This window comes from Cygnus atratus, chromosome 4 (genome assembly GCF_013377495.2).
Source record: "Cygnus atratus isolate AKBS03 ecotype Queensland, Australia chromosome 4, CAtr_DNAZoo_HiC_assembly, whole genome shotgun sequence".
Lineage (NCBI taxonomy): Eukaryota > Metazoa > Chordata > Aves > Anseriformes > Anatidae > Cygnus > Cygnus atratus.
Window position 1 is genome coordinate 42,420,638 of NC_066365.1, and position 26,102 is coordinate 42,446,739.

The 26,102-nt window shown below is 38.3% G+C and overlaps 1 protein-coding gene across 1 annotated transcript in view; it reads right to left on the reverse strand.

The window, feature by feature from the left end:
* Positions 1 to 1,627: 1,627 nt before the first annotated feature.
* The window catches only part of FAT4 (FAT atypical cadherin 4), a 150,382-nt gene continuing 125,907 nt past the window's right edge, over positions 1,628 to 26,102 (reverse strand). The window contains exons 11-18 of the mRNA XM_035554857.2: positions 22,769 to 22,873; positions 21,264 to 21,571; positions 17,845 to 17,930; positions 16,276 to 16,455; positions 15,274 to 15,398; positions 13,932 to 14,149; positions 9,199 to 9,460; positions 1,628 to 5,060 (exon numbers count right to left, since the gene is read on the reverse strand). Coding sequence (XP_035410750.1) covers positions 3,193 to 5,060; positions 9,199 to 9,460; positions 13,932 to 14,149; positions 15,274 to 15,398; positions 16,276 to 16,455; positions 17,845 to 17,930; positions 21,264 to 21,571; positions 22,769 to 22,873 — 3,152 coding nt within the window. The 3' untranslated portion in view covers positions 1,628 to 3,192. The remainder of the gene's footprint in view (positions 5,061 to 9,198; positions 9,461 to 13,931; positions 14,150 to 15,273; positions 15,399 to 16,275; positions 16,456 to 17,844; positions 17,931 to 21,263; positions 21,572 to 22,768; positions 22,874 to 26,102) is intronic.

Here is a 26,102-nt window from a genome sequence, read left to right on the forward strand (position 1 = left end):
TGCAGAAAGACTAGTCAATTAAAGTCACATTGCTGACATAAGATGTATTGGAAAGCTCCTGGGCACTGAAGTGAGCAGTGCAGACTGTTTTCCTTTCCTGATATGTGATTTATAACGTCCCAGACTTTACAAGAGGACCATGCAGTTTGGATGATAAAGAAGGGGAATTACGCAGCTTGCTCCTCACAACTTGAATAGTTTTGAATGACTGTTTCACATGATTTACTTGGAGCCTTTTTCTCATTCTCTTAATGAAGGAGTTGAGACAGAAATGGATATATTTAAGTATCAAAAACATCTCTATGCTTTTCAGAAACAGAGAAACAAGGAAATCAGCAAAACCTATAATTTTCTCTGTCAACATTTAGAATGCACTGCAACTCAATAAACTGCAAACCATATTAAAGGTATGACAAATTTTGTGCAAGGCCATTATTTTCCCTTAGTAAAATTTTTTGATCATCTCAGAATAAGTGGCATAATGTAGCTCTCAATATGTTTGGTGTTATATTTAAAAGATTTCATTTGTTAAAATTTTCATGTGTTACTAAAGTCAATGCTTGGATGTGGTATAGTTTGTATTAAAGGATAATATTTGAACTAAACATACAGCTTTTTAACAGATGTTTAATTACAGCAGCTTCTCAAACTCAGAAATCATTTGTGGATCTCAGTTATTTCAGAAGAAACTACTTATATACAAATGCGTGCTACTTTGCCCCATTATCTTTTCACTATCGTGGGGCAAGACATAGTTGGTAGCATTTTTACCTAAAGAGAGTACCAATTCCTCTTTGCTGGTTCCAAGACAACCTGACCAAAAAACTCTAAAACAAACAAGTAGCAGACAAGAAAACTTGTTATTGTTCTTCTAAATTCTTTTAACAAAATACCATCAATAAAAATGGTAACTTCAGAACTCACCTCTTGCTTGTATTGTAGTCTTAACTTTCTCACTGTTTGCATTCTCCAACAAGTTGCCTAAGTCTGATTTACTTTTTTATAAATATACAGGAATGCAGTTATTTATTGTCCAACTGCTGCTTTGTTACAGAAGAGTCTTGTTCTCACACTCATAACTATCCACTGGAAAGATTCAGGTTTGAATAGCGATAGAAGTCTTGATTAACAAATACAAAACTGGTTCCTATTAATAATCCTGTATGGACTGAAAGGCAGTTTTGTTATGTTATTAGAGCTCTGAAAGCAGACTTTGTACATTTTGACAATGTCACAATGTTGCAATACTAACTCTTCTCCATCTCCCTGAGAAAGGTGAAACCTGCTACTTTTTGAACCAATCAAGGTCATTCATGATGTAAAAGACAGATACACTGAATGCTTCTCTCATCCTTGGCAAAATTTGTCCCTTTGTGAGGAAGAACCCTATGATACTCGGCAGTACCTTAAGAAGCATGCTGGGCTGGTGCTGCCCCTCTGCAGAGGGACTAATTTAATTTCCACAGTGATACTTGTGCTGCCTTCACTGTGACTGAACACTAAACGTATATTTTACACCACCAACTTGCTTCTTGAAGTCCAGTTTCTGTAAAAAAAGTTAATAAAAGTGAAGATCAAGGAATGAGAAATAGACACATGAAAGGTTTCTAATAACACACACTAAAGATTTTAAATAAATATTTTAATTCTATTATTGGCATTTACAAGTAGAAAGCATACAGTATGTTACAAATTTTATCAAAATGTGAAAAATATGGATGTTACATAAGTAACAAATGTAAAAAAGGTATTTTTCTTACCTTCCCTGAAAGTAAGAAAACTATTCAGCATAGGAAAATATCGATATAAAAAACACAGCTTAGGTAAAAAAAAAAAATGAAGTTTTTACACAGTACGATAGGTTCATCAGATCTGCATGAAGATGTAGGGACTTTGTGAAGTACTACTTATCCTAAAACCTTAGGGAATTTGGGTCAAACAGTAAGCTACATTAATGAGTCTACAAGTAGTTTTCCCTCATATCCGCTCCAAAATGCTAGAGTGCAGTAATTTTCTATACAATAAATAATTCTTCAAAGTTTTCATCATAGAAAATCATATAATGCAGAAAATGCCACTCCAAAGGTCACAAAGGCTAGGCAGTGCTTTAATAATAATTATGATAATACTTATTATAGTGCTTTATAATGTCTAAGCACTTCAGATGAGTTAACTAATTAGTCCTCACAACACCCCTGTGAGGTAGGTGAGTGTTACTACTACCTTTCCAGAGTACAGATGGGACAATGGGATCTGGGGAGAAGCGCAGGCTGCAGCAGCTGCACAGCTACAATGAGAGGTCAAGAGATGTGGAAACTGAGTTTCTTTCCTCGTTCCCCTTGATCATGATGCTGTGAGCCAGGCAACCTGGCTGTGCTGTGCTGACATATGCTGAGCACTGCCCTCCCACTGGAAGCACTGAGGGGGGGCAGGCAAGGAACAGGGTTGAGCATCCCCAAATATTTTACAGAGATTCAGAAGCTCTCACACAACTTTGTCAATTAAAAAAAATAAAAAACAAAATCCCCAAAAGAAGACAGAAAAGCCCCCAAACAAACAAATTAACAAGCTGAAAAGAACAATATCTCCTAAAGTGCTGACCAGCTTGAGCTGCTTCTAGCACCTCTTGTATGGAATAAGACTTACAGCACTGTTGCCAGCAATTACTCAAGCTGATTTCTTCCATAATCTTTACATGTGAGCAACTGCAGGATACGGTAACTACGTTTTCTGAGACACCTTGCTATTGTAATTCCTTCATTCATCATCCTTCTTCCATGCACTTCTTAAGGAAAATTAAATCCTCAATACTTTTGCATTGTAAAACACGTTAGTAGCTGGAGACAATATGCACATCCTTCACAATTAAAAAAAAATTTAGTTCATTTTCAGAACAAAGCATTATTAATTTAAGAATCACAAACCAAACAACGGTAAATAGGAAACCCTTTTAAAAAGCTGCATGCCAAATATCTTGTTTCGAAATATGCATGCAGGAGAAATAAATTCATCCGAGCATAATTAAATTAAAAATGTTTTAAGTCTCTTTCAGCAGCATAATGGTTATTATTTTCAAAGTCTCCTCCAACCAAACTGGCCTGGGGTGCGAATGCTGACCTTTCCTTTCCTACAACCATACAATGGTCTGATTGTTCCATGGCCTTGCCCTGTGGCAATACCCAGAGACAAAGCCTATACGTACTGTTCTGCTTCCCCCTCCTTGGAAACAGCCTTCGTTGTACCACCTTTGCTGTCTTCACTCGCTGCTGCTGCTGCTGTTTTTTCAGGAAGTGATGCCAAATCCTTGAAAACATCCACATAATGCCCGAAGCCCGGGCCCCAGTTCAAGAGGTTGTCCCAGTTGAAGCTTCCCGCCTGCTGCCCCAGCTTCATGGGCAAGGAGCTCTCCCCGGTGCTGGCCGCCTGTGCCCCCACAGGCCCTCCCTCCCCTCGGCGGCCGGGGTACCGCCGGGGCTTCAGCCTTGCACCATAGTTGTCCTCGTCATCCGCGTCGGACTCGTTGACCTGGGATAATTTGGGCATCCTGGAGGTGTAGGCTATGGGCTTATCCCTGTCGTACTCCATCTCGGAGCATGTGAAGGACTCGTGGGAGTCACTGTCGGAGGAGGATTCGGGTGCGGGAATGCCGTCGGCCGGGTTCCTCGTCCGGGACAGGGGCCTTCTGCAGTCCTCCTCGGAAGAGGACCGGCCGTGGTCGGCACTGCAGATGCTGGGGTTTCTGGGGCGAGGGGTGTTCAGTCTCTCCACCTCTTCGATGGACAGCCCCACCGGAGGAGCAGACTCCAGAGGGATCTGCCCGATGGGCTGCTTCAGGCGGCTGCCCGGTCGGGAGCCGTGGCTCGCCATGGTCTGTGGACTCTTACTTCTTCTCCCCAGCCGAGTGGCGTAGTTGAAAATGCCGGGCTGGCAGACGTCGTTGTGCATCTCCAGCGGGCTCCCTTCCCTTATGGAGAGGTGCAGCTCCCTGGCCGGGCTGTGCCTGTAGAAAGTCGATGACTTAGAGAAGGGTGCGGGGCTGTGCCGAGACAGGGGGTTGGGAGTAGGGCAGGCCGAGTGGCTTAAAGGCGTCGTCCTCAAGCCCTGCCCATAGGACGGCTGGTACGTCAGGCTGCTGGCTCCCAGGGGCATGGGGGACTGCCGGGCAAAGCCCAGCGGGCTGTGCCTCTGGATGGAGAACTTGGGCGTGTGGCTCCGAAACTGCTTGTAGTGCTGGATGATGTCCGCGTCCGAAGGGGCGATGCTGCTGGCATTGTCGATGTCGTAGTGCTCTATTTCGGGCTCGGGGGAGGCCAGAGGGGCGCTGGGGATGGTCTCTGTGGCGTGAGGGATGTCAGTCTCGTCGTAGATGAGATAGGGGTTTTCCCTTTCAATGATATCGGGTTTTGGGTTCCCTTCGGGCTGCTTCCTGACCGTCATGTCATCTCCGTAGGGCGGGATGTTGTCAGGGTCATCGAACGCCACGTTCTCACTCCCTTTTTTCTTCTTCTCCTTTGTTTTCTTCTCCTCCTTCGGGGCTTTTGACTTCTTCCCTCGGCACTGGTTGCAGAGGATGAGGCTGAGGACCAGCAGTGCCAGCACCGTTGCACAGCTGCCCACGATGGCTGGCACGGCCCAGAGGGGCAGGGACAGCTCAGCAGGGTGAGGGGATGGCAGGCACACGTGGCCACCACTGAGCCCCGCTCTGCAGACATGGCCAGGGCCGCAGGAGACCCCCAGGCACGCCACCACCGTCTCACACCTCCGCCCTGCATACGCCTCGGGGCAGCTGCAGGTGAAGCCAGCGTGCAGCCCAGGCTCGCAGCTGCCTCCATTTTGGCAGGGGTTGGAGGCGCAGGCGCCCGGTGGGACGCACTGGTAGGCGTACCACTGGTTGATGCACATCAGCTCGCCCCAGCAGGGACTGCTGGCACAGACGTTGGGGCCGCGGCAGCCGATCTTAACCGAGGGGTCTGTTTTGGAGAGGGTGGCGAGGCTGTGCTTCCCAGCGAAGGGGAGGCTCTCCTCGCCATACTTGATGTAGGAAATGCAGCCATCGAAGCCTAGGAAAGAAAGCAGTAGTCACTTTGGGATCTGGAGACTGAGCATGCACTGTCAGAAGATGCAGAAGAAACTCTGAGCATTGATGCCATGCTAAAGGGAAAGCCTGCTATTGATCAGCAGATCAGAAGCTCTGCAGTATGTATTTTACCCCCCTGGAATGAAAGGTAAAACAAACACACAAGCAACAAATTGCAAAACTCAAGGCCATGATGGAGATGGCAGCCTTCTTTTGTGATGCTGTATTAAACAGAATGTGGTGCAAATTGTGCTGTTAGTTACTACATAAAGCCTCCTTATTTTCACAAACACATCTTGGGTGTACTAAGATTATGGTTGCTTCCCCACAGTTTTACCTTCCATTGTAATTAATGTAGAAATATCTGTGATATTAATGACATTGGTGTAATTTTGAGTAACTCCACTTGTTTCACCTGAAGGACGGATTGTTCAGATGTTTCACTATCTAACAATCTGTGTTGAATCATTTAGAGTATGGTGTACAAAATGTTTTCTTGCTTTCTTTAAATGTTTCCTCTTAGTTGTAATGGTTATTTTGTTCATAAACTTTTGACGGTTTTGGGGGGTACATATTAGACAGGAGCTGAAATCTGCTTCTAAGCAAGAGAAGGTTAAGTAAAGGCTGCTCATACCTGGAGCTTCTGATGTAACTTTTATACCTTACAAAAAACACTTTTACTTATTGTAAGTCTGCCAAATCAGAATTCAAAGATGTCAAGGCTTTTAACTTCAATACTAAGATTTCAAAGCAACAGAAGTATTCTTATGTGAATAAACAAAATGTATTCAAATCTGCAGTTAAGAAACTGAAATAAACAAATCATGTTTTCTAGAAGCCCTGCAAAACATTTTGCAATTCCACTGCTTTGAAAGAACAGGCAAATGTTAGCAGAAGCCTACATACAATTCAAAATGTTGCTCTGGCTTTTAAAAATTAGCGAAGCTGCACAGGAGAAGGAACTACTGCCTGAGTAGTAAATATGTACCTCAGGTTTGGAAACTGGCAGTATAGTTCAAATGAAGGAAAAACATAATATGAAATTAAATGAAAAAATGTGTTTTGGGTGAAAACAAGTTGTCCACGCATAAACTCAACTTTGTCACTTGCTGAGCAGATTAGATTTGAGCTTTGCAATGCAAATAGCTACTTTGGTGCCTGTAGCTTGCCTTTCTTACAGATAGGCTCATCAAAGGAAGTCTGAAGAACATTCTCAGATCTTTATTACAAAGTAGTTTCCTCTTAGAGCAAAATTATCTTGCTAAAATATTAAGTAACCATTTTGCCAAAATACTAAGCAATAAGATCTTTGGATTTTGCAGAAACGCTATATTTTCTAAAACTATATCATTAAAGTAACTCAATTAATTTTCAATTCATAGACCCATTTCATTCAAGCTAAATGAATGGCTCCACTTATTTCAGTAAATAAGCCAAGAATTCAAATGGTTACTATAGAAATATCTATTCTAATAGTATTTAATATCTTTCAAACGAATTTTAACAAATATTTCCTCTAATGACTTCATTCAATATATGTGAATGTTTTCCTTTTCTAATTTTCCCATATTTCTATAACTTCTTATCATCCACATGTAGAGAAACCTGTTCACAGCTGGCTTGGCTGTGCTAACAAAAAACATTAGCTATGATTTCCCTTGTGTTCTTTCCAATTTACCCTTTCAGAGCTGAAGTTGCCTGTTGTGCTTCAGCTAAGCCTCTTGTCTTACAGTGCTAAGGAAGGGCGCTGCTCATGGCAATACTTGTATGCCTCTGAATCAAAAGGGAGCTTTTCCCAAACTTCCCATAGCTTATTTGTAGTCCTACCCTGCCAGAGGTGACACAGAGTTTCAGCGCCGCAATAGCCCACAGAGATGGATTATCCCTGGCCTTTGTGCAGTTATGTGTGAAGTCTTTTTCCAGCCTAATAATTCTCTGTGTTCCTAAGAGTTAATCCTTTCTGCAAGGGTTTTAGAATAGTACAACCTAACGCTGACCTCTGCTCAGAGCTGTGACAAAATGGTATGCACAGATTTGACTGCAAATTATACTCCCAGGTATAACATGTGTGATTGCTGTAAGAAACATGTTTCTTTCTCCTTAACTGCTGAGGGATGGTCCTTGGGATACTATTCACAGTGCGAGGTTTACAGGAAAGTAATATTTAAGACCAAATTTATCAGCTATTATGCTTCAGAAATAATCTACAAGGAGCAGGAAAGTGCCGCTACTCAGTTCTGAAGCACTGCACTTGAGTGAAACAATAAAAAGGAGCAAATATTCCATGCATCATTAGTGTCAGAGGAAGTTTAATTTCTGCAAAAGTACTTTGTGAATGAGAGAATAGCCACTATGAATAGTAAGTTCATGAATAGTTGTGGAAATCTCCATAAAAATAGCTAATGCAGAGTTAAAAGTTATGAATATTGACTGTCTTGAAAAAGCAAATATACTCGAGTTGTATGAGGTGCTGTTATGGATTTATAAGCTTCAAAGGATGTTGTTTTAAAATTTGAACGCTTTCTGATGTCAGAAATGAAATATGAGTTGGTATCAACGTCAAATAAGTTTTGCTCAGAGATGCGAGTCATATAGTGTAAAGGGACATGAAAGTCCAAGGACTTTTTTGTAAGCAAGTGTGTTATTTCTGTATTATTTCCATTTTGAAAGAGCTGTATTTTCTTTCAGCATTACTTATATTTTCATTTTCTCCTGTTTTCACATTCCCAAATAAAGAGGAAATTGAGGATTTAGGTTCACTTTGAAGACCAAGCAAAATGGAGGATTAGCTTGCCTTGTGCTTGGTGGTCTCTTTCAGCAGTGACGTGACACACAGCAACTGAGATTTTGTCAGGTCTACCCAGGTTTGAAAACATTGGATATCCCAGCTTCACAGCCCTGGAATCGTCACCCATGTATGTTTTTGTCTGCCTTTAACAGTGCTTCAGATATTTTTGATCATCTGAGTTCATGCAGAGTTTTATGTCTCCCCCTTGTAAATCCTTGGTATGTCGTACACATTGTAATCCAGTATTAAAAAAAAACATCATATGAATATGAGATTTTGGATTATACTATCATAGTGGAAGGCAGACAATCATAACTTGTCTGCTGCTGCATTTGACAGTGAGAACTTAGTGTCCTCAATTTTCTTTGTTCCAGCTTTCTTAAAAGCCTCTTTGGCTTTTCCATGCATACACTGCTCATAAAACATACATGTAAAAAGGGTAAAGGTAAGCATAGCATTCATATGATTTCATGCCACATTTCAAACCAGTTCACAATACACAAATGTGAAGTGTGAATTTGCAGCTTTCAAAGTTACTTCTGGTCGCATTTCTTATAGTCAGGACAATCTTTTAATATAAAAAACTTTGGGAAACCTATGTCTGCATTGTCTGGAATATCTCACAGTTTCTAGCTAAAATCACTTCCATCTTTACTTATTACTGGGGGAATAATATCAAATATATGTTATCTGCATCTTTTGCCAGGGTCTAAGACAGTTGCTTTAACTCTTAAGGGAGACTGATTTACTGATTTTACAGCTAGATGCTGGTCAGAGGGTGGTTCTTTATTGTCCTTGGTTTCTGTTGCTCAGAAATAAATCCTATTCTTCATCTGACAGCAGGATAAAGGAGGAGGAAGTTGGAGTTTCAGAAAATATTTTAATCATATTAATAACAGGGTAAATCCTGCAGTATTTACCAAACCCCTGCAGAGACAAAGTTCTCATTTAGAATTTTTGCCTCAGTAGGTTTGCCTTGATTTTCCAGATTCTGACCCAGGTAGAGAATAGGTCCTTTCTTCTCCATTAACATAACAAAATCATTACAACTCATTTGCAGACAAGCAAGCAAACCCTAACCCTGCCTCCAACAAGATCTGCAGATGGAATGCCGTCTTTTCAAAATAACAAGGCTGCAGTGTATATTAAAGGAACAAAAATTTGCAATCCTTACTCATTCAAATTGCAATTTTCCTGGCAAAGTGTGGAAGTATATTAGTTACTGATAAAGAATTACAGTACTTTCTGCAACCTTTAAGCAAACAGACACCCTTTGTCTGCTCATACGTGCTCATGTGCACTATATTTAAAAAAGAATTAAAAATAATAATACCTGCAACTGTGCTCTTGAAAGGTTGGCTTGGTGGGATTCCTCCCAAAGAAATTGTAAGAACATTTAGTCCACCAAAATCTTGTGTGGTATGGAGAATGTCTCGGCTATGAGTCTTGTCGACCGACAGGATAGTGATAGAGCCATTCTTCTCAATGAGTACAGAATGCCACTGGCCATCCGCAGTGTACACTTCTGGGATATTTCTCTCCACTTTCCCAGCAATTCCAGCATCAGATACGTAATGCACCTTCCCACTTTTTATCTGGTCAGAAAAAAAAGCAAAATGCATCATTTTAAAAGATAGTTACAGACTACTTTCTGCCCCCATATACACATAAGCAACGTAATGCCTACTTAGTACAGTTACACATGGCTTTGGTTCTAGTAAGAAGCTTGGGTGTATTTTTCCCCAAACAACCGTTTTATATTAAAAATGCATTAGTTATTTAGCACTAAAAATTTGGCTGCAATTAATTTCATTACTGCATCTGTAGAAAACTTAGAATTGCCATCCACTCAGTCTTTAGCTACTCTCGTAAGAGGAGAACCTATTGAGAACCCAGCTGTAGGGCGTGCGCGTGACAAAACATTTTAATCAATAAAAGACAAACTCTTCCTTCTCCATCAATGCAAGTGGAGAAAATGCTCTGCAGAATGAACAGATGCCGTCCTTGTCCCAAAAGCTTGCATCTAGTTTTCATTATGACACAATAGGAATATGTATATCAGGATTTGAGCAAGATTCCAATTTCCTAACTGTTTGCTGCTAACTTGTATTTTGCAGAAAAATATTTGTGTTTTAAAAATATTTCTAAAGAGTTGTAAAGTATATTATTTTGTGTGCATTTTCAAATGGCTCTTTCTCAGGCAAACTGATTTTACACTTGCGAGCTATTAGAAGAAAAAAACACATTATTATATCCATGATTTTTTTTTTTTTGCTTTTTCTTTGCAAAAAATTCCACACTTGTGTGGCAGGATTTTAAACCTCTTATCAGTTCAGTACTAAACGATCCCAAAATGAGATTTAAGATAAAGGAGTGAAAAAAACCACAAGTTTCTCAAATACTGTCTAAGAGTTGGGCATGTCAGCTGACCTCCTAAGGGCTGTACAAGCTTGTAAGCTTTATGCAAGTTCATAAGATGGCTCTGCAACTTGTTGCAGATTTTCTTTCATACTCATCTCTGTTACTCTGCACATTGCTCATAAGTGTTAAATAAGACAACTCCTTTCCCTTCTGCGTTCCTCACTGTGATCTGCAACAAGAGCGTGCAGAACGTGCACATGCATTGTCCAGGAGAGGTCAGAGACAGTGGTTTGTTGAAAGCTCTATAAGCCTTGCACGCTTTGTTCCAGGAAAAATAATGTTCACCTGGGAAGAACTGTGAGGTGATACACCGACTACAAGAATGCTCTTCTAGCTTCCAGAAACTGTTAAATGCTCTGGATTTAATTCTTTAGTGATGCAACCTTTGTTCATACAGATCAGCTTTAAGATGGATGTAAGACCACGCTCATGTCCTGGCCAAATGTATCTAGCACGTATTCCGTTTGGATCAAGAAAAGCAACGGTTAATATGTGCATGCACTGTGCTTGTACCTGCCATAATTTGGTTTATTTGAAGATGGACTATTTGGGAACTCACTGATAAAATTCCCTTTCAAAGACAAGATGCTTTTTGGTATTAGCAAACAGAGGTGGCAGACATCTAAATTATCACACAGCCCAAAGAAAACCCTGTATTTGGAAATGCAGTCACACAGACGATCATTATATTTTAAATACCATTTGCCATAATCATAAGTATTTATAAAAAGACTAACTGGGAAGAATATATACATATAGTTATGTTTGCAACAGTTAATTGGCTTGTTAGTTTTATTTTGTCTTTTTCACTCCATAAAAGTACTGTCTTGTGTTTTGGTCTTCATATAAACAAAAAGGAAAATACCATATCAGACAATATCCTCTAAGCTTACGGAAGGACGAAGCACAGACTAATATCTTTTAATTCCATATTAGAGAAGAATTGTATTACTATTTACCTGCCACCAACTGATAATTTCCATACTGATTTATGACTTTAAAGTGCTATTTCTGTTTCTTTCAAACTGCATGCGACTAATGCTCATAAATATTATAGTAGTGGTTTTTACAAAATAAAATTTCCAGAGACAAGACTGGTCCATGTCTTCTTTGACAGGGAAAAAATAATGAATGTTCTTCTTGGTTCCTTGAAGTACAAAGTATTTCTAAATTTGAAACAAATGCTGATGCTGACAATATTGAATAACACTCATTTCTAGGTTTTATTTAAATGGCTGAGCAACTGGTAAGTAGGCTATAATGAAAAGAAGAGCCACTAAAGAGAACGTATTTCTAACTATAAGAATGATTCAACTTTACTAATATTCTGAAACTCCTGTACTGAGCAAATTGCTTCTTATTTGTCTTAAATCTGAGCCTTTACAGATTTATAGCCCACTGGATAAGATATTGTTGAAATGAGCTATGTTCTGATTTATTTCTGCAACTCAATATGTGCATATGTTAGCATACATAGGCAATGTGTAATCCACATTCTCTATTCATACAATTCATAGATCTTAGAGGTACATTACGTGAATCCAGTCTGATTTTAGATGCGATTTTCAGCCAGGTAATTTCACTTTTAACCAGCTGTATTTTTGCCCTTATTTCTAATTGAATTAGTTGTAGCATGCATTATTTGTTAGAAAATATGCTGTGACAAAGAGCTTTACTAATAAAGAAACCCCTGCCTTTTTCCTTTTTGTGCTTTTTTGAGGGGCACTTTCCATCTGAATTTGACTATTGCTTAATTTAATCTGCTAGTTTTTTCATTTTTCCTAGATTAAGGAGCTCTTTATATCATAAATAAGACCCCTTTTCTCCAGGTTGAGGTTTTTTTAGAGGGAGGTTACATCCATCATTTAATGAATCAGTTGCTTGCAATCTCAGTGGTTCTAATTTATTACCATTTCTCTAATTTTATCCCAATCCCAGCTGTACCAAACTCAGCTGACTACAGATAAAAAACGTGAAGGCATGGAGGTAGTCACAGAGTGTATAGCTTTTCTCTAGCTCAATTTTATATTAAAACCACATGCAGGTTTTCTCTGAACGCTTAAACTTTGGATAACAAGCATATTAAAATACTCCAAAATCGGGTTAAGAAACTGTCTGTTTTGAAGCTGGACAAAAGAGTTATAAACAGAAGTTCCTAAAACTCGTCTTCTGCACTGGGAGTATATTGAGATGCTAGGGAGACCTACGTATGGGCTGGCTTCGCTGACATCCTGGGCCACCACCACGGGAAGCCCTGGGTGTGAGCAGTGGTGCAGGAGCTGTACTGTACTAACTACAGTGAAACAGACCTTCTGTTTTATTAACTAGCATCATCTGGGAACTTTTTGGCAACAGGCGGTACACTGAAGTTACCTCTCCTTCCTTAAAGGACTGCATCTGTTACTAGGCGAACCTCTGCTCTTTGCCTTTGTGCAGCTGGGGCTAGGACTTGACACTCTCCACTTGCTTGTATAACTACACCAGTATTAACAATAATAAGAGTGTTTGCATAAACACACCAATAGTGCTTTTGGCCAGGAAAGGCAACTCTCTTTTTCTCTCTCTTGTTTTTTGTTTTGTTTTGTTTTTAATTAAAGCTTGAGAGCTGACATGGCAAAGTCTACTACAGAGAAAAAGGTAGTATTTGTGTTCTTTATTTTTAACTCCAGAACACAAAATAATTAGGTATTATCAGCTAATATGACTGTGGCACAAACTTCCTATCAAATGACATGGTAAAAGTATATGCCAATGAACTACAGGAGACTTGCTTCTTAAAAGCAGACAGTGTGACAGAAAAGCTCTGTACCTCTGATCAGCACAGGATTTGGGCAGGTGGACAATATCAACGGAGCTGAAGCTTAGAAAGTGTGAATTTCTGTATGAGTTTCTTTAAAAGTCAGGGAAAAAAAAACTTGGAAAGCATTGCAGCAGTCAAGGAAACTTGGAGCTTACACCAACCCAATAAAGGGGCTTGCCAACATCACTGCTGTACTCATTTAGAGTTATGAGTAAATGGACTGAGTCATAGCCAGGAACTGAACCATCTCTTTCTCTTGAGAAAGGTAACTTCTGCAGCAATAAACTCTTGGGAAAGAAAACTGTGTGGCATTTGAAGCATTAATTCAGCTACGTATCTCAAAATAATTTGATATTGACATTGCTCTGTGGGTAACCTCATGAATTCAAGTTATCCCTTACTTCCTAGTTTGATAAGCATGAGCCACATTAGTAGGAATTCATGAAAACTTTTTGGCAATTGTTTGCTAGCTTAAGGAGGGTCCGGGTTTGAGGTTTGAAAAATCAGAAGATAAAAGGCCAATAATGAAACGATTTGATCTGTAGAGTGTAACTTAATGATGATAACAAATATGGCAATATGTAGCATTCCTGCTGCCTTAAAACAGTCACTATTTGGAGTCTGGACAAAACTGATTAGATACAAAGCCATCAAGATCTTCTGATACCTTGGCAAATAGCAAGGGAATTGTTGAGAAGATTAATGATACTGGAGCAGTGCCTAGCTTTAGTTAAAGACCTAGTATTTTAGAAAGGAAACAGCAAGAGTAATGGAAAAATGTGATTTTGATCACTATGCACGAGGCAGTCCAATCAAATCAAACTCAGCATTAGCTGTAATCTTACCTTCACGGTAGTGAAGTTGCTGCTTTCCTGGATGTGAACTAAAATCCCATTCTCGCTTCTTGTCCTGAATTTCACTTCCAAGCGGTCCACATTCAGGGGTCGTGGGCTGGCACCTCTAGCACTGTGTCTCATCATGTATTCACGCTTCTTATTTGGGCTCATGTGGTAGTCAAGTCGTCCTTTGCCTTCCAGCGATAAGGCAGTGTCGGCAGTAATATCTGGGACAAGGACAGGGAAACACTGAGTATGCAGCTCATTGCAGCTATAGTACAGTGATCATCTTCCTGATAACAACCTTCTTCAGGGAGGAGATCAAGTTCAGAGCAGGTCAGTGGGGAGAGCAGGAGTGAATGGCAATTTCACCGCCTCTATTCTTTGGCTTGAACCAGAATGTGTGTTTGAGAGTGGGAGTGTGCTAGTAATTTACTGCTGGTATCAGTCAATAGTAAATTAAAACTCACTAGGGAACAAGTGAGGGAGTAGGGAAAAAAATTTGGCTCTTGGAACTGTAATTCCTTCCCAGGGATGTTACTATTTCCATTATTGCAAGCAGGGTTTCATGATATATTGAACTCTAAGCTCTTCAGGGCAGAGATAATGACTTTCTATTTGTGGTGGCATAAAACAAATAAAAAATGGCAGAGCATTGACTACCAAATGCTGTTAAAATTATGGTAAAATTCTTTTGTAAACTGGCACAATAAAAGAACATAAATCAGCTAAACAATAATGGGACATGTGAGAAAACAAAGCCCAGCCATTATATTACAACTATACGGAAATAAATCACTTTGCTCTCCTAGACAATCCTGTACTGATTTACAGAGCTATCCATACTGAAGTTAATAATCCCATTGCATTTACTTACATTTGCCATACTTTCATGCACATAATCTGACAGTCATTTGATAAAAAGGCCTACAGTTTAGAGGAGCCATAAGCACATAGTGTTTATGCAAAGGTAAGACTTCTCCCTTACCCTCTTACCTCCCCACAAAACACAAATCCCTCCCTACGGGCTAGCTGTATTTTGGTTAGTGATTACACCCTATTGGAAGCAGTAGTTTTAAATGAGTGCAAGTTACCTGAAATGTGATATACAGACATGTACAGACATGGAAACATAATATATGCAACTTGATGCTATTTTTAACTCATGAAAGGACAATAGTTCGTTGTGGAATTTTCCTTCATAATTATTTAAGAGGCAGGCATGTTACTTGTTTTCATGATTTCATAAAATTCATTACCCTGTGCCCCTGAACAGAAACTCTTAACAGCAATCAGTTCAACCATATAGTTAGGTGTAGATTAAAAAGAAAGAGTGAAACCCTCTCCATACATTTTTCACAGTGCTTTCCCGTCAGTCCATCTTTGCAGTGGCACTGCTGCCATGACCAGTGATCAACACAAGTGCCACCATGTTGGCAGGGGCTAGTTGTACAAGCACCTTCTAACCGGGGACATCTGAAACAAATCAGAGAAGAAGATACTGAAGTACATGCATACAAACAAGCAGAGCAAGTGTGCTGGAAAGGGTCATGTGTTTGAATGATATTCCCATTCTTTACCCCAGAGGTGCAAAAACTGAGAGGCTTTTCTCCTTGGACAGCTGATGTTTCTAAACAGATCCCAACTTTCAGCATCAAGTTATAACAGCCTTATAAAAGAGAAAGGAATTTAGAGACAGTAAAATTCCTATCTTCCGTTATGCAAGAGATGAACTCTTTTAGGTGCTTTTTACACTGCAGACTTCCGGAGACTTCATATCACAAAGAACAGTGCAAACTTGGGGGTCAAAAGAGGAAGGGTGAGCCAGTGAATTTGGATATAAGACTGACATTATTGCTACAACTGTGGCTTTGAATAGTGAGACGGAAAAACAATAGAATTGAATAGTTGATCATTTCTGAAAGACCACTCAGAAGATATGAGGGAAATTCAGTGATACTTGAGAGGCAAAGTGATAGAACAGACATTGTGAATTAAAAAGAAATAAGAGGGAGTAGAGGCTCAGTGAACTACATGAGTACTGTCAAACCCAGGTGGAATTTATAAAGAAATCCAATAACAGGGCTACTCGATTTCAGCCTGCAAAGCAACATTAATAATAATCAGCAACAGAAATGTAATTATGTTGCTTTTTTGAAGTTTCTATAATCTTTTGTGAATTTTTCATCCAAATTCAGTTTCTTCATAAACTTTTCACATTTTATAATAAATTCTAGAGCCATTTTTTCACAAGGAATATCTAACGGTGTTCGAATGGAATAGGGCCTGACTTTCATGCTGGCTTCCTATATCATAAATGCTGTCTATTTGATACCATATATAGCAGACGTACTGATCTAAGATTCCTTGAGCTGCCAAAGCCTGGCTGGGCTCCAGGGGACGTCCGTTGACTGCAAACTCCATTATACAGCCCACAAAATCATGGCTTTCCACCTGTCCTCTCCTTTGAAGGATGGGCTCAACTGACCTGATGCCACCAACGGTAACTCTATTTGGTTGTACATCAAGAGTCCTACAAAAGAGGCAAAAATAAAAGTTTGGCAATACCAGACATAAGGCAACAATGACAACAAAGGAGCTGTAACTATTAGCTAAGGTCCGTGGCTAAAGTCCCACTTTCAAAATTTGCATTTTATCTTTAGAAGGGGAGACAGAGAGATGTCTCTATGACATTTAAATTCACAATCAGTTATTGAATGTCAAAATTTCTATTCACTTGACTAAGCAGTGTGCTTGAAAACAAAATGAATAACGATTTTCACTCAACTATGGTCTAAATTATAGATGATATCTAAACAGCTGGAAGATGGATTCATTATTTTACAAATATATAACTCTTTTGCTAGTGGGGAAGCCACCTGTGTCAGGAAATATGACTGTGACTACTGTAAGAAATTAGCAACAATGGTTGGGATTAAAGTTTTTGCTACCTGTAAAGAGGATCTAAAGAAGCGAAGTGCTTCTGAAAAAGGAGCTTTTGAGTTAGTTATGGTAAATAACTACAAAAAAAAAAAGTTTGCTTTCTGTACTGGCTGATGTTTAAGAAATGAAAGTTGTAAAAAAAAGAAATCTGGAAAGTACTAAAAAAAATTGTCAAAGCAATATATATATATATATTTTAAAGAAAACAGTAATCAGGTAATGCTATTTCTTACACCTTCATGAGAAATTATAGGTATATTTTTAAAAAAGAAGACCTAAAATGAACAACACCAGAGTGAAATATACATGCTACTACAGTAATAGCATTTTGAGTCTAAGACTGTTCTGGCAAGGTAGTTAGGGTTCCAAAAGTAAAAGTGGAGTAGGTTTTGTTAAATATTTGTAGCACTAAATATTGTAGAATTTCAAACTGTCTAAGAGCAGTAATGTATATTTAAAAGCAATTTCATTATAATGAATAAATTTATGTTTTACTCTCTAATTAAGATTTACAAGTTATCAGTAATTACACATGCCTGATATTCTGCTTTGTTAACTTTGTCTGGATTCTGATGTGAAATCTCATACCATTAGGCAAAATGTCTTACCCCCATTTATATCACAGCTTGGACTACCCACAGCTTCTTATGTGGGCTTTTTATGTGTGCCCACAGCCTGGGGACAAAGATGGAGTAGAGAATTGAGAATTTTTGATTAAACTCCTTGTGATGAATAAATCCCATGCACATGGGAATGTGTCCGAGTTGGCAACCAGCAGGACACATAGAAAATATAAATTGCTTCTACAATGATGGGAGGCATTTCAGACCTTTGCACACCTCGTGAAGGTGTGAAGCTTAGGCATCTATCCCTTCCCACAGACTAAGCTAAGGGCATGTATATTATTCCAAACTTCTGATTTTAGAGTGTGATTTTTCATTTTACAGAACTAAACCCCACAAAATGAAGAATTATTTACCAGTCAGTGGAAACAGCCACATTGCTAACAGTGCAATAGCCTGGCTCCTGATCCTCAGAGCAGGAATCCACTGTCAGTGATGCTGCCTGCAAAAGCCACACACAAATATGTTGTTTATTGCAAGGGTGTAGTTCCCAATCACATTAAATATTTATGAATAAATATATTATATCAAGAACTTGGCTAGAATGAGCACTTGAGCACAAGAGCACTTGTATATTACCATGTCACTCAGGATCACAAGGTGCTTCAGAAACACTGACCAACTCCGTTCTGCATCACCACAGGGAATACTAAGACATGGATACTAGTGGAGAAGGAGTTAAGTGACTAGGTCATACAAAGAGAGTTAAACACAAATTTTTAGTTTTGGATTTTTTCTCATTTGCTTGTTTTACTCCTTGAAGCTGCAGTTATTTTGGCTCATACAGTACCCTACTTCTGATCTTAACAGAGAGCTGCTCCCTGCAAACACAAAGGGCATTCTTTCAGGCGCTTGACCATGATACTATACATATTGATCCTGAACTTAACAAAAATGTGCCTTACAAGAGCTGGGAGTACAAATACTAGGATCACTGGTTAAAATAATAACCCAACTGGACCACACTGATAACAGTGAAACATGCAAATACTGCTTGGTGAGCGGGACCAAGCTGACATTCAAAAAAGTGCTGGACATCGTTGCTACTGAGAGCAGTCTTCATCTTTAACTTATTATTGTCTCAAAGCTGTCAATCCCAAGAGAACGGCGTTGTTTTTTTTTTACCAGTCATTTACACTCAAGCCAATCGCAGCACTTTTAATTGTAATTTCTGTACTAAGAGCCTAACCAAAGCTTTCACTAAAATCATGAAGTAACGTCTGTTAATTTAAAAAGGAGTTTTTATTTTATTCCTTATTTAGCAAAGAATTTTCCTCATGGTGATTTATTAATAACAGATGCACTGCAAAAAAACCCTGAAGGTTAGTTATTCCTTAAATCAAATTTTTCAGAAAAATAAACATAATCTCCAAGTTGTACATATCAGCTTCTCACGTTTCCACTAGATGTGTGGTACAGTTTTATGGCAAATTTAAATCAAACATTACTTTTTAAAATGCCTGGGTTTCTATTTTGGTTTAGGTTACTCTACAGGAGCTGAGCAAACAGCAATAGCTATCAGTATGCCATTATTGTGCAATGCCTTCTTCTCCTGCCTGCAATGAAGTTCACAAACAACGTCTTGCTGGAATCCCAACAGATTCTCCATGCTATTTCCAAATACATACCGCAAGCTGACGCACTGTATTGACCAAATGCATTTATAGCTCTCAGCCCTAAATAATGTTCTGCAGTATGCCTAAATTGTTCAATTTGCTTTTTTTAATGAAAGCTTATCTTGAATTTCTTTCCATACATAATAAGCAAACTGCTTCTGAGAAATGTCAGTCTGCAGTTCCAAAGCAGATTATGTGCCCTGTATAAATGAAACAATTCATAGGAAGAATAATAAGCTGACTGGTCTGTATGCCATCATACGCATACGTATTTTCCTTCAGAGCTTCAACAACAAAAAATGAAATGAGTTTTTTGTTCTTAGCTCAGTCAGTGTAATCTCCCTAACTTACATCGCTATGCACTGTGAAAGCCAAGCTCCAACCCAAGCTGAAGAGCTAGATATTTGAGAATATATTTTACTTGGACCAGAGTTCATACAATTTATTTTCTAATGTTAGTCAAATGTTCCTGCTTGTTACTTAAGCATTACTCTATGGTTACCTTGCTGCATTATGAGACTTTCTATCCTGTCACTCTGCAATATCTCAGGACTGACAACTTAATGATTTTACCAGTTTCCGATAAAATCCCACTGTGCTGTAGGAAATGACAGATCTGGAACCCTGATGGGGGGCTATTTTATACTGTTTTGGACACCTGGGAGACATTTTTCCTGCAGCAGAAATATCTAAGACAAAGGTGATTCTACCTGCATACTGTGTTTGTAAACAGCTGACATTAATGGGATGGTTTAAACTTAAAACTCACACAGAAGTATAGGTTGTCTTAAATGCTTGCTTTCAGTCTGAAACATTCATAACTGAAATTTTCTTTAAACAGTCTTTTTCATGTTCTCTCTTCTTCTGTAGTCTAGCCCTCTGGCATATCCACAAGTAAAATATTTTTTCTGCTTGATTTTTTTTTCTTAAGTGTATTTCATTTATTTGTTGCAATTTTTAAGGTGGGCTTCTATGCTTAGCCATGTCAATGATATTGATAGACATACCACATTAATGTAGTTGCTAAAATGTGAATCTGGTGCCTTTCAAGATTTAAGTGCATCTTTGAGTATAACCATTTGGAAGCTGAGAGGCAAATTATTAAGTATCTGATATTAAGGTACATTAAAACAACATCATAACTCAACATCACAATTATCTTTCATCTTATTTGGATATATAATTCTGGCTTGACATATAAAACAAAACGTGAGCCCCAACCATATATTATTCTTATGTGACTTTAATTTCAAAGATGGGAAGAATATGTGATTCCATATATGTTGGCCATATCTGCTTGAAAAGGGAGCTGTTGGGCAAGAGCTACTGATTATGGATGGCAAATATATTTTGTTTCATTTCTAACTCAAACACTGTGGAGTCAAAAAGTTTGGCTTGAACTCAAGGAGCATTTGGTTTATGTTCTGCTTTGGAAATATTAAAAAATGAGAAAAGAAGAATAGAAAATATTTAATGGAAAAATACAAAGGCAGTCGAAGGGTCAAGGTGCCAGACATATGGCAATCGATTGTCCCTGTACAGTTTTGGGCAAAATTCATTCCCTCTGGGAGGACTGGAGTGAAGTAATTCCTTTATTTTCTCTCAGAAAAACCCTCACAATGTAACAACTTTGAAATCTTTGCATTTATTTTACAGGGTTTAAAGAAAGAAAAAAAAAAAAGGCTTTTAGTCTGATGAGATTTGCAAAATTTCTGAACTAGCTTAAGGAGGTCAGAGATGGAATTTTATGTTCGCCTGTTTCTACTAACCAAATGTTAAGGTAATTTTGAGGGGTTTTGTAGTTACTATAGTTAATTAGCTTTCCCTAATATCATTCCTGTAATCTGCATCAGTTAATTAGCCTCATGTGCAGTAATTTACTTCATTAATTATTCCTGGTTCTCGTTTTTCACATTTAGAATGCAGGGCATTGCACATGTTTTTTTAATTATTTTTTATTATCATGATACTAAACAAACCATTATAGGCCTTTGAGTCAGTTGGAGTAAGACAGAAATGAGGGATTTTTATTTTTTCCCCAAAGTTGGGGGTTCTGCTAGTAAATGCAACATTACTAATTTTATGTTCCTCTGAGTTTATGTGGAAGCCAAAGTGACTTGGCTGAACCTGTCTTAAATACCCATTTTAGCATTTCTTACCATTCCTGCCCTCCGGGCAATAACTGTGTGAAATTGTCCATCAGACACCTTCTTAGTTGTGGTAAGCTTGTATGTGCCGCTGCCAAGATTGTAGGAGAATCTCATCCTTCCTTCTGTTATTTCCAGAGCCAGAAATTCTGCCCGCTCTCCAGTTTGGTTATCATAGTTATATAACATTAAGGCATTACTTTTTATAGTGGAAAACTTTATATAGATGTAATTATTGTTTGGATCCATACTGGGAAACTCCATATATGACAGCTCTTCAAATCCATAACTATTTAGCTCACAATGATTCCCAAAAACACCTGTAAAATAAAAAATAAAATCTGGTAGCAGGTAGCTTTTTTTTTTTTTTTTCCTTCCAAGCATACTCCCAGAAACAAAGTATTAATGTGCTCTAGACAGGATTATAATACACGGGCTCCTTAAAAAGCCTCTAATGTATGATTAAAAATATGCTACCTGAACAGAAGAGTCTTATTACCCATAGGTAGGTGTTGAAGTTTACTTGTTTAAACTTAATAATTAACTTACAAATGAAAACTAAGTGTATTGAAAAACAAGATACACTACACTGAGCCTCTACGGTTTCTTAAGAAAGTAGAGGAAAAAAAGTTTGATAACTATATCAAAAAGAGTTATTAATTATCATCAGGCATTTGTTAACCCAAATACAGAAACAAATTTTCAACTTGCGCTGATTTTTCTCTGTGTAGGTGTTATATGAACTATTTCTCAATCAACAATTCTAACTTAAGCCATCCATTTCTGATACTTATGATATAAACATATACGTGATAAAAACGTTATGCCTTCTCAGTATCTTTGTTGATCTGAATATTTATATATTTCTTTTCAGATCTCTCTGTCACAATTTCCCTTGACTTTTTTTTTTACTTCAGTGACAATGAGAAAACAATTTATGAATATTAGTTGTATTTACAATGGACTATGACTATAAATATAGGAAATGAATAAACTCCAAAAAATGTAAAACATGGAAAGTAGAATGAAGAATTTATTCTACATGTTAGTAGAAAACCATATTCAAAGCTATTTACAACGTGTATGCTTTTCTATACGAACAATGACAATTCTGGGTGAATTTGTATTCAGAACCAATCTTGCTGCAATTACATCAAGATACCTTAAAATATCAATGTTGTTTTATGTCTTTATTGGGTTCATTCCACAAAACAAATCTGGGATAATTAAATTCTAATAATTATTGAACTATTTTGGCAGTACTACATGCTTCTCCAGTTCTCGGAATTGTATGCTGGTTTTGGAACTCAAAACTTTATTAACATGCAATAAAGTGAATGGGCAAGTACTTATGTGGACTAATAAAGCTGTTCTGACTGAGTCAAGTTCTCTTAATGTAAACAGGACAGGGATCCATATACACATATCCATCAGTTTCATATAGGTAAACAGAAATAACATGCTTGAGAATTATTAATAGGGGAAGGGAAGATAAAGAAGAGCAAGAGCATACTCACCGAAGGGGCAATGGCAGTAGTACCCCTCCACACTGCTCTGGCAGGACCCACCATTGAAACAGGGGTTGCATTCACAGTAATTGACAGTGGAGTCACACGTTTTCCCTGTGATCAAGGAACAAAAGCAATTTCCAGTTCAGAAGAATCAGGTCAATAGCAAAGCAAGGGTTGTATTAGAGTAACGAAAGGAGGGATCATTTGGGGTTTAGGGAGGGATGGAGAAATGGAAACACAGACATTGTCCCAGCCATGTCATGGGCATACTGACCAACCCAGAGAAATTTTCAAGTGTTTCACTGTAATTATCTCATATAGGTATTGTATTGCTTTTTATTAACTGGTGTCCATACAAGAGACATCATGAAATGAAAAGAGATGCTGTACTAAAACAAAAAGTGTTGTGTTTTTCCCCCCGCCCCATTGAATGCAATGTACTCAGCGTGAAGGGGATCGAGGATAAGGACAGCCCTTGCTGGAACCTGTATGAACACAGCAGGGCAAACACAGGCTGCTATTGTACATTATATGATATTTCTTTTTCCTCATCAATTACAACCTCCTTCCTGACTTAGAGGGACCACAGTCCTCTGGAGCTAAAACATGTTACCCTGGATACACGTGCCTTTTCTAAGCAGGCATTGTCACATGTGGTAGATATTATTCACTAGAGAATATACTGAAATCACATAATTCATTTCAACAAGGAAGGGAACCAAGAGAAGAAGTGAAGATTTTAACAGATGCTGAATACTGACAAGGGGATTCTTTGTACAAAACTAAGATTTTCTTTGTCTGGAAACATTAACTACAAAAGTGTTTTGTCTTCACTTCTCAGTTTTTCATTGCTCAGCTTTTACCAGTTTGGCAGCACTTCCACTATATGCCACCCTTGGTACCTGCTTTGCTTTCTGCCTGCACTGCCAGCCTTCACCACCTATTCAGCAAAAACTTGAAAGTGTCGTCATGTTTTTCATTCATATTTCTCTGCAAAAATTTGTAAAATCAGATGTGCTTTTTTAAATCTCTCCTTGAACTTCATTTAGGCCCGCTTTACAAAGGGTAAGACTTCTGTATGCTTCTTCTTGCATAGATAATTAATTATTTTATTCCTTGCACCATACAAGCATAAAGTATGTTTAAGTTAGAAGTACCACATGAACTTGCATAGAGGCTGTCCATCCTTTTGTGTCACATATATTTTATAATTCTTACATGGCACATGACAGCAATGCACAGTATTATGCAGTCCTCAGGCTTTAGAAGATTGCTGGTCCCTAAAACTGAAGAAAAATAGGACTGTGCTATATTAACTCTGCTGGCGTTTTTAGCCTTATCTCCTAATTAGAAAACCTCCTTTTTCTGTACTTTTCTGTTTAAGCTAAAGAAGTTTAGAGACTGTTCTTTCGTGTGAACGGGAGCCCTCCCTGTGTGACTGCAAACAGGACGGAAACGGAGCATTGGAGGATTCCTGTGGTTAACATGTAACTCGTAGATTCACCATAAATCCGGGAAACATTTCCAGTGTCTGTATCTAATTATGCTCTGGGGGTATTTATTTGTATTTTATTGTCTAATGGGCATGACTGAAGGATGAGCTAACTTTTTATGTTAGATTTTGATATTTTCTTTATTTAAAATTCATGACACATAACATTGATCTTTGACTTAGCGAAGAGAACACTAGCAAGAATGAGACTGAGATGCTTAAATTAGCTCAATGACGTTTCTTAGTTTTCAGAAAAAAAATCTAAGATAGCTAATAGGGCTTACTCAGTCTTTTACAATTTGCCCTAAGTCCTCTTCTTTGTAACAGCTCTCTTAAAGCCAGCATATTTGCTGAGTCAGCAACATAGCATGGATGTTTATTTTATCTGCACATATTTTAACCAGTGAATAACAACATCTTTTTCATATTAAACAATTGTTTGAATAATTCATAAAACTAATAAAAGTGTGTTTGCATTTATTCCAACTGTTTTGACACAGGAGAAGACAAATACTCTGATTAAACAATTCATCAGAGCTATTAAAACTAATATTTATTTAAAATGAAGAAGAAATTTTGGCTATTCTCTGCCATTCACTGAAGTGCTAAAGACCTGGGAAAAAATGTATCTATTTATATTTGGAATAGTGATCCAGCAAAAGATGTCTCTGAAGCTCACTTTTTGTCTTTAAATGCATGTTAAACATGCTTATTCCAGGAAGCAAGAGTCCTTCAGCCAGATACCACTATGGCTGTACCATACAAGGATTTAAACTAAATGTCTGATAAAGCAAGATTATTAGAAAAACATGGTAAATAGATTATGGGAGTTTTAAACTAGAAACTGATAAGTAAGTTAGTAGGTAAACAGTATGATATAATGCCACATATGTACCAGAAGAACAGCAACTTATTTCTATTCAGTATGCAACTCATTCTCATCCAAAAAGATCCTGATATGACCACCCAAAGCTCTTTAGACAGCTGTATTTTTTAATATGGCCTTAAGATAATTTTCAGTTATACTTTTTCTTTCAAAATCCCAACTCTCCTGAATTTCTTTTCCTATGTGCATCCCTCTCCAGGTTAACCGTATCAACCAACTGCCTTATGTCAGCTTCTTCTAAAGACAGCTGCTGCTAGAAGGCTTCATTTTCTCTTTTCTTCAAAATCCTGAACTTTATCAACTCATTCAAACTTCCTTCTACCTTCAGATCTTCAGTCAGTTCCTCCTCAGACTCCTCTGAGACAGAAACTCTGGTGCTTCCTTCAAGAAAAGGTCTCCATATGTCAAGCTATTATTGGCAGCCTGCATTGGTTAGTTTGCTGAGACATGTTTCTATCAATTTCTGGTTTTTGGATGGTCCACCAGTGTTCAAATTGCACCTTCTTACTCTTCCATTTTAATCTAAACTATGTTCCTCCTACATTTTTCCCACTGTTATCTTTGCCCAGACTTGATTGGTAGAAGTGGATCTTTCTGGACGTCTGTACAAGGACAAAAGCTCCAGAAATATGGAAAAGTTTAGGCTGGAGGGACCCCAGAGGTCATGATGTCCAACCCCTATTTAAAGCAAGGCAACCTTCCAAGTTAGATCAGGTTACTCAGGGCTTTACCCAGCAGGGTTTTTCGCTTGTTTGGCATTTATTCACTGTTGGGATTCCTCCAGGAAAGTTGCTGTGATACTAGTTAAATTGTACTTGGTCCTGCAAACGTCTACTAAATTTCTACTTTTTTCTTTTAACACCTTGTTCTTCTAGCTCGTACAGCCATCTAAGGTGGGAACATGTCCTACCACTTTCAGTTATCTCCCTTACTGCATGCTTTGTCGGTTTTCCAGTATCTTA